Source organism: Rhamphochromis longiceps, linkage group LG10, assembly GCF_057381845.1.
Source record: "Rhamphochromis longiceps isolate RC_006_pf linkage group LG10, R_longiceps_female_GT1.1, whole genome shotgun sequence".
In the NCBI taxonomy this organism is placed as follows: Eukaryota; Metazoa; Chordata; class Actinopteri; order Cichliformes; family Cichlidae; genus Rhamphochromis; species Rhamphochromis longiceps.
Genome location: NC_140566.1, coordinates 21620860 through 21629364, shown reverse-complemented (window position 1 = coordinate 21629364; position 8505 = coordinate 21620860). Strand labels below are relative to the sequence as shown.

The following is an 8505-nucleotide window of genomic DNA, read 5'->3' as shown; positions in this document are numbered from 1 at the left end:
GGTCATGTACAGTTAGTTAAGTATTTGGACAATAACAAGCATTTCGTTAACTGATTAGGAACTGCAGACATTTTTATTCAGTCCTTCATTTTCCAAGGCTCAAAATTAATTGAACAATAATGCGACAAGCACATTGATGGCCAGATTAAAGATCTGGAGCTGACCTTCGATTTGATAGCTCTTCACTGGAACTCTATATCAGGTAAGAAGAAATACTTGATGCCTGTGGGGGTGGACATCATTAGGCTGAAAACCAAAATAAACATACAGAGAGACAGGAAAAACTTTAGGAGTGGCTAAATAAACAATCTGGTACATTGCGAAAAAGAAGGAATGCACTGACCAACTCGGAAACATCAAAAGGCCTGAAAGATCACAGAAAACAACTAAAGTGCATTATGACAGAATTATTTCCAATGGTTAATAAAAAAATCTTTACAACATCTGACCTCTATTAAAGAATGCTTTTCATTTACTGAAGACAAACCTGAAGCCACAGACACAAAAACAAGTAGCAGCTGAAGGCGGCTGCAGTAAAGGCCTGACAGAGTATCTAAAAGAAGGAAACACAGCATCTGGTCATGTCCATGGGTTCTGGACTTCAGAGGATTGGACTGCAAACGATTTTCATCAAAGTATTTAAAACAATTCTGGTATTTAAAATTATGTTTGTCCAATTACTTTTGAGCCTCTGGGGAACTCTGTATAAAAATTGCTGTAATTTCCAAACAGTTAATGCAACACGTTTGATAAACTCACTCAACTAAAGATGAAAATCAGCACTGTGGTGCTATGCAAAGACAAAAATGCAAATATTGTGTCATTATACAAATACTTATGGACCTGACAGTATAATGAGTAATACCAAGGGGCAATTTATTACTACTTTCACTCTGTTCTTACAGTACAGCTTTATTACATCTTTATGACTATACTAATTTTTACTTGTAGAGGAACCCCACCCCCCGTCATTTAAGTACTACTGTACTATTCAGAGTGCACAAATTGGGACGGGAATATTTAGACCATAAATACAGGAGTTTGCCAGATAATTCCAATTTCAGACCCCATTCGTCTTTAATTTGATCATGTTTTCATGATCAGAACTTTACAGCTGACACAGACAAGTAGTCTGAACAGTATTGAGATGTGTATTCGCTAGAAGATTTATATACGAGCACTGGGGCTACAAATTGTACTGTTCTGCCTAAAGAAGCAATTTTTGAAATTTGAAAAAAAAAAAAAAAAAAAAAAAAAAAAAAAGGCTAAAAATACACAGTTTCCACCACATTGATTCTGAGGCCATCACAGTGTTTTAAATCAGTGTCATCAGCCTCTTTTCAACACACAACAGAAATCACATTATCCATCAACTGAAGCCCTTTGGAGTTACAAGGTTTTCTAGAAATCCACTTCAGCCCAAATCCAGTGCAGATAAATTAGAAATTCAGAAAACAAGACTACTCAGTCACATGAAGATAATCAGCTGTCAGTGATTTCTCATTGTGTCTTCGTAAAAACCTTTTCCCCATTCTGAAAGTGAAACCCAAAATTTTCATGTGTGTGCTTTACATGATTAAAGTCCTCAGCAGAAAAGCTTTTTTCCCACTGAGGCTTTTAATGCTTGCGAGAAAATGGAAACATTTGTGGTCAGCAGCAGCAGCAGCAGCAGCAGCAGCACGGATCTGTCCTCTGCTTTTATTCAGTCCACTGTCAAAGCTGGCTGGCTCATTTCCCTGAAGAAAAAAATAAAAATTCTGCTGGATTATGCAACAAAAGCAGCAGGAAGGGGAGATAATGATGAAAGGGACAATAGAGCACTGCACCAGTGGCCACTACCATGGGTTGGTGAATAATTATTAATTTACAGAAATCCTACTGAGATTACTTTAATGAGATTTCATTGGTGGCAACAACCAGTCCATTAACAGTCCCTACATTTACAGAGAGTAGCAGCAGCAGTGCTGTGGTTTTGATTAGATGACAAAGTTAAATCAGTTACATACTGTACAACAGCTTATTGTTCTAAACGCTTTCTTGGCTTGGAAACAGAAACATTTGTTTAAGAAGAGCAGTACCAAAACCGTAAACTGGTATTTATATTCAATGGTGTTCATTAACAGCACTACCACCTCCTAACAGTCCGTACAGTATACAGTACGCCAGCTGGTGTTCTCCATATTTGCTTGGTTTTCTTATTTCTTGGCAAAGGAAAGGTCCTTGCGGCATCATTTTTGGATGGAAACTGCCAATTAGCATCGGCAATAAATCCACAAACAAAAGTGCAACATGTCTCTTTTATGTGGCACAGAGAATCAGTGAAGTGAAACAGGCCTTTTGAGTAGCAGAGCAGGACCAGAGTCTATAATGGTGCCAATATAATGACTTATGGTTTTTGATGTTTACGTTTAGTTAGGAGGCAGCAGGGTTATGTTCAACTTACTGTACTGACTGAATAAATTCGATACATTCACGAAAGGTTATATTATATAAATGGACATCTAAATTCTCTTGCCACTGGTCAAAATCACAAAAAGTTTATAATTTGGTTGGGTGAGTCCATACACTCAGACATACATCACATTACTCATCTGGGTCTTAGCATTCGTTTGTTATAGTTCGGTTTTGATCCTGTGCACCAGATCTCTCTGGTCCACCATGTCTGTCTGTCTATTCCAGCGGTGGTAGGCTAGCAGGGCGATGTTTTTGGCAGCCACTGAGCTCATCTCCATGGCGCTACCAGCCCACTCAATCCCATTGAGGTAGTAGAGATTGGGGTGCAGCTCCACAGGTGGCAGCCGCTGGCTGCTGCTGTAGCGAGGGTAGGCCTGCCACTCCGTCACCTGCACTGAGTAGTACGACCTAAAATTGAAGAGAACAGTATGATAGAGTAAAGCAGCCAATGATCTATGTGGGTGGTAAGATCACTAAATAACTTTTTTAAATAAAATAAAAAAAACAACTATAATGTATTTAGAGGATTCTGATAACAAAAAATGTTCTCCCCTAAACATAAATACCTAAATTTCACTACCTGAATAGGAATATTTGCTGGTTTTCTCTGTCTTATACAATAGTAAATTTAAAAACTTACATTAGAGCTTGACTGATATTTACCGATATCAGCGCTGGCATTTATCACAGCTGATACATTACAAATTCAATAGGACGAGATGGTAGAAATACCCTTCAAACATGTAATAAAAGCACAAACAACAGCTGAACCAGTCAGAGCCTAAACAAGTAAACGTGGAGTCTTCCACGACTTGCTGTAACCACAAATCAAGTTTATTTTTAAACTAAACTGACTCTTACAACTTAAGAAACGTTAGGGAACGTTAAAACGTTGGTTTTAAAAATCTCATATCCGTCAGGCTTTACTTTGGACCAAACAAATACAGAATTGCCCAGGCATGACTATGGGATCAACTCCTGGGAAGAACATGGCTGACCTGAATAGTGTTTTGAGCTGAGACTTTTCCAGCAGCTGTGGGGAGAACACCTTGTAGACTCCAGCCTCCTGCGGCTGCTTACGCCGGAACCCTGCTGAGATGTTGACGGGACAAACACTAGCCACGCTGTTAAAGAACAGATCAGGTGTGTCAGTCGTCAAGACGCTGGCGAAAGGGAACAGACGGGGGTCCGGGAACCCAAAGAAGGAAGTGTTGAGGTAACCATGGACGATGGTTGCTACAGTGCTGTGATAGCTGCCAGGCAGCTCATCAAACGGAGGCGTGAAACCTTGAAACTGGACTCCAGACCCGACGCTAGCCTGTAGAGGCGTCGCCAACACTACAATGTCATACAGCTCTGATGCCGTCCCTGTTGCCGTGGTGAAGCTCAGCTGGTACTGGAGTCCCTCTCCTGTATTACAAAAAAAGCTCTGTGGATGACAAACCATCTCATTCTTTCTTTCATGTTTGCTTTTATGTTCAGCTCCCTCTTCAACACAACAGGTGGATTATAATATACAAAGGACACACAGACTCACAAAGAATAATCAATACCAGTAAAGCTGTCACAGCTGAAAAAAACCCCTTAAAAAACAGGACACATCAGGATGGCGTTACCTGAGTGGATGGGAGAGATGGAGTTGACCTGTGCCTCCAGCAGGTTAGCACTGGCCATTTTCAGCAGGCCTGAACACACCAGCTTGTTGCCTCCTTCCACCGCCCACAGGTTGTTCTGGGCACCAGCTAAAGACACAGCTCCTGAAACACACACAAGCACACGCGCGCTGAACAGACAGTGCCAAGTGCTTTAAACCAATTATCAGCTGCCCACACGCTTTCCTGTTCTCTCACTCCCACAGACCACCCCGCTCCCCTCTCACCTTGCCTTCCTCTTCTACTCTCAACCCTGCATCTCTTTTCCTCTCTCGTCCTTTCCTTTCTCCTGAGCCAAATCGGAAAGGAAGACGTTCAGGTCATAACTGTCCCCGAATGCACCTTCACAGCTGTTGCCCTCTTACTTCACTACTCATCACCCCTTCACTTCTTCCTCCACTGCTGCTTGCATCTTCCCACTTAGCTGACCTACAAAGGCTGGGATGCTGACATTCTGTCCGTAGTTGATCCTCATCACGGGTGCGATAACCTCATCAATGAAGCGTTGGGACACACCCAGCTCCAGCAGCGAATCGGACAGTGGCCTCCGGGTCATGTTGATGAAGCCGCTGCCCCCGAGAGAGTCCAGCAGTTCCTCTACGGAGCTAAAGGCGTAGCCGTGGGCCTGGTATTTGTAGATCCTATATTTCACATGCACAGACACACAAATTATAACAGTTAACGACTAAATCAGTAGTTAGAGCAATATGGAGATGTTTTGTTTTGTTTTTTGGTTTCGTTTCCTGCTCAAAGTTATTCAGTCAGCAATAATCTATTGGCAACAAATCAGAGACGGAGAGAAAGATATAGAGGCTTGTGGTTGTCGACTTAGAGAGAAGAAAAGAAAGAAAAAAGTGATGAAGAGATAAAAATCACTTCCTGAGGGAGGAAATAGATGTTGGTGGTGGAGGAAGGAAAAAGCAAAATTCTGTTTCTGGTTCATTTTTCAAGGCAAAACTGAGCAGAGGAAATATAAATGTAAGCAAAAGATTTGACATGATATCTGAAATACACTCATGCAATTCTACACTGTATATTTGTGTTGCTGGAGGATAGAGACAAGTTTCATGTCAGTGGTCCTTTCTCTCTGGCAAATCCCAGGCAGATGGCTATCTATATTTACGCAGACCTCATGCTCGGAAAGGCACACAATGAGTCAAGGTTTTGCAGTTATTATGGCTGCAGATGCCTAAGGCGCAGAGAGCAATAAATAGCTCAAAAACAGGCTTCCCCCACTGACTGCAACACCAGAAGGGAATGCTATGCACATTTTAAGGGCAAGACCTTATCTTTGAGATAGAAAAAACAATTTTGGGAAGAAAAGCACTCAAGGCATGAATGACTCAGCTGGATCTGCAGTGCCAATTTTGGAGCATTCCTGTCATTACCACTAATCAACTAATAATACTGCCACCAGAAAAAAGCAGGAGAAAAAATGAGCATTAAGAAATAAACAAAGCTTTGCTTCCACTTGCAGAGACACCCTCAACAAAGTTATGATACCCTGACAGTGCAGTTTGTAGCGGCACCCCTGCCACATCCCATCAAGTGTCCAACATGCAAAGAAGCTGAAGAGACAAAATAATAAAATCAAGGCACTAAAATTTCTGACTCACCTCATAAACTTCTCCATAATCTCCTCCACCCACATCTGCAGACGTATGAAGCTAATACCATAGCGCCACCACAGCCGGAACAGGTCGAGCAGGTACCAGTCCGTCTCCTCCAGAATCACCTCTTCGCCGTTAAATACCGCCATCTTTCCGGCCACGTTGCGACGATACTTCAAACCTTGTTTGGGCAAACACAGGACGACACGGAGGACCAACATAGTGTCAGGTTTCTAATTTTCCTCTTGTAAAGTGATCGCTTTTGCTGGGGAATATTTAAAAAAACGCAAGAATCCCTCCCTTGGTTTGAAAAAGCAAAGAAAAATTTTAAAATCTGACCTCTGCTGTGACTAATTAATGTCTTTGTCCATAAACTCACCCAGCTGCTTGACAAACTCCTGCATGTGGAGGTTGAGTGAGTGAATAATGGAGCCTCCAGACTCATAGTCGTTGTGATTGACGGTTACGGTGGCGAGACGGCCTCCCACCTCTCCCTTCTCAAACACGTCCACCTGGACCTCTGGGCCAAAGTGCTGCCGCAGGAAGTGGGCAGTGGCGCTGCCTCCTATCCCTGCCCCAACCACAGCTGGAGAGCAAGAGACACAGAGTGAGGTTGGGTGATGAAATGTGCCTTAAATCTTACGGAGATCTATAATACAGTGTAAATTTGCTGTTTGCTGGTGTTGTTGGCCTCTCTATAAGGGTAATAACAGTTTCATCAGTATTTACTATTCATCTATAGGTGGACTGAGGATGAGGACAATAAATTATGCTTTTCTTGAGTTTTTGGGTTATCTTGAAGTATAGAGATGTTGAATAGGGCACATTGATAGGGCATACTGTTTAATCTCAAATGATCTCTTGTTACAGCACTTCCACTCATCGTGGGGATGAAGGTCATTGTAATTCTGGCCTTTTAATGATTTCTTTGAACTGTTCTTTTTTTCAGGGCGAAATGACTGTACAGCATACATCTTTACATATGACTTTAAAAAACAATAATTGGGTGCACAAGTTTTGGATTTTCTTTAATCCACATAGGGTTCAAATTAAACACAGATTCAAATATATATACACTCAGTTAAATCTTTTATAAGTGGCGCTAAAGGCTCTACAATGTTGTTTAGTTTGACAAGGCCAAGGCCTACTAACTTCTCATTAGTGATCACGATTGGGAAGCTCCCTTGTAGCCATTTGTATACAACTGCAGATTCCAGGATTATCAGACAAATGTAATTGTAAATATTATTCAGATGTATCAATACTTTGCCTGGGGCTGTTACCAGTGGTACTGGTACATTGGGGGGAATAATGAAGAAGGACTAATTCTTCAACCTTTGGACACAGGTGTTCCAACAGAACAATGACCCCAAACACACATCGAAACTGTTTTGAAAAGGCTAAATCAGACTAACATTAAGCTTCTGGGATGGTTTTCTCAAAGCCCTGACCTCAACCCTGTTGACACTTTGTGGACTATGCTTAAAATCTGGGTCTGTGCCAGGAAACCAACCAATTCTGCCAATAAACTCACCTTGAGAAAGAAACCGCCAAAACAAAAACATAAAAAGACCCAAAATACCATGACATTCATGCTTATGATGACAGTATGAAAACCTTCTGACTGCAACTGTATGTAAAAGGAAAAAGGAATTTAAAAGGAATTTATTACTTTGATGTTTAACTTAAAAAACAAACAAACAAACAAACACATTATTATTTTGTTTTTTCAAGTGTAAGATTTGCTGTATTTCCTCTTTTGTGCTTTTATATTTTCCGTCATATCTTTAGGTTTTTTGGGCCTCCTGGCTGGTGATGACAGCTGAAGCTTTACTTCCTGTTTATTTGAATAAAGGTTGCTTCAAAAAGCAAATTAACAGATAACTCGTGTCTATAATTAAGCTTTCTTAATCACGTGACACACAATGTTCAGACTAGGTTAGTGTTTGCCTTTATCTTCAGTATCAGAGACCCCTGATGGATGCTGCTTATTCATCAGCCCTCAGACTGACTGAGAGGCTAACATTAGCTGAACTAAACAGCTAACTAGGATGGTTTAATAACTGCTTTTCTTGCCTATCTTTGAAGGCGGAGCTCCGTCGACAGGACCGTGTTCCTCCGGGTCTGCGACAACAAACCGGGCTGCCAACACAGCGACGAAAAGAGGGAGCAAAGAGCAGCCCATAGCGACAGCAAAGCAGCGATGATCGGATGGAGAGGAGAGGATGCGACCGTTAGGCTAATAGCACACGAGGCTAGCTTCTACCTTCTCTGTGCGTTCACAACAGTAGAAACTCAACGGAGTGACGATTAACATGTAAGTAAATGAGGCCGAATAAGACGAGAACACAGCACAAAGGATGGATGGTGATGATGATGATGGTGCAGCAGTTGGACCGCCACTCACGTCTACGTCCGGCAATATCACGTGATCCAAACAGATTTTTTCGACCAATCAGAGACGGCCGACTGCTGTGTCGTGCATGTCAGTGGTTTTCAAGATTACTGCTTCCAAATTACGCTGAAAAGCAGACCTTTAATGATATCTATAGAAAATATATATATTATATAGCATTTTTGGTTGTCAGATGAACGCATCTTTGTTCATTGCTTTGTTTCTGGTGCCCTCTTATAGAACGTGAAGTTTTTTTTAAGGAGAGATTGGATTTCAGTTGCCTCTTTCACTTGCTTGGCGGAATGCTGGCATTAGTTAATACCTTCCAGAAAATGACTCACTGTCACTGGAGGCTGTTTACATCCAGCTGAAACCATAAAGCAAACTGCTTTCA

General features: G+C 41.6%; 1 protein-coding gene across 3 annotated transcripts; it reads right to left on the bottom strand.

Moving 5' to 3' along the window:
- Positions 1–1178: 1178 nt before the first annotated feature.
- pcyox1l (prenylcysteine oxidase 1 like) lies at positions 1179–8331 on the bottom strand. 3 transcript variants are annotated; one of them, XM_085420923.1, is made up of 8 exons: positions 7793–8331; positions 6096–6302; positions 5723–5897; positions 4487–4747; positions 4334–4395; positions 4071–4211; positions 3453–3864; positions 1179–2862 (listed from the first exon to the last, which is right to left on the bottom strand). In XM_085420923.1, the coding sequence occupies exons 1-8, from the start codon at positions 7899–7901 to the stop codon at positions 2613–2615; spliced, it is 1617 nt and encodes a 538-aa protein (XP_085277049.1). In that variant the 5' UTR covers positions 7902–8331; the 3' UTR covers positions 1179–2612. The 3 variants fall into 3 exon arrangements, with proteins under 3 accessions (XP_085277049.1, XP_085277048.1, XP_085277047.1); XM_085420922.1 differs by lacking the exon at positions 4334–4395 and having other exon boundaries at positions 1179–1736; positions 2578–2862; positions 4536–4747; positions 7793–8160; XM_085420921.1 differs by lacking the exon at positions 4334–4395 and having other exon boundaries at positions 4536–4747; positions 7793–8160.
- Positions 8332–8505: the final 174 nt, after the last annotated feature.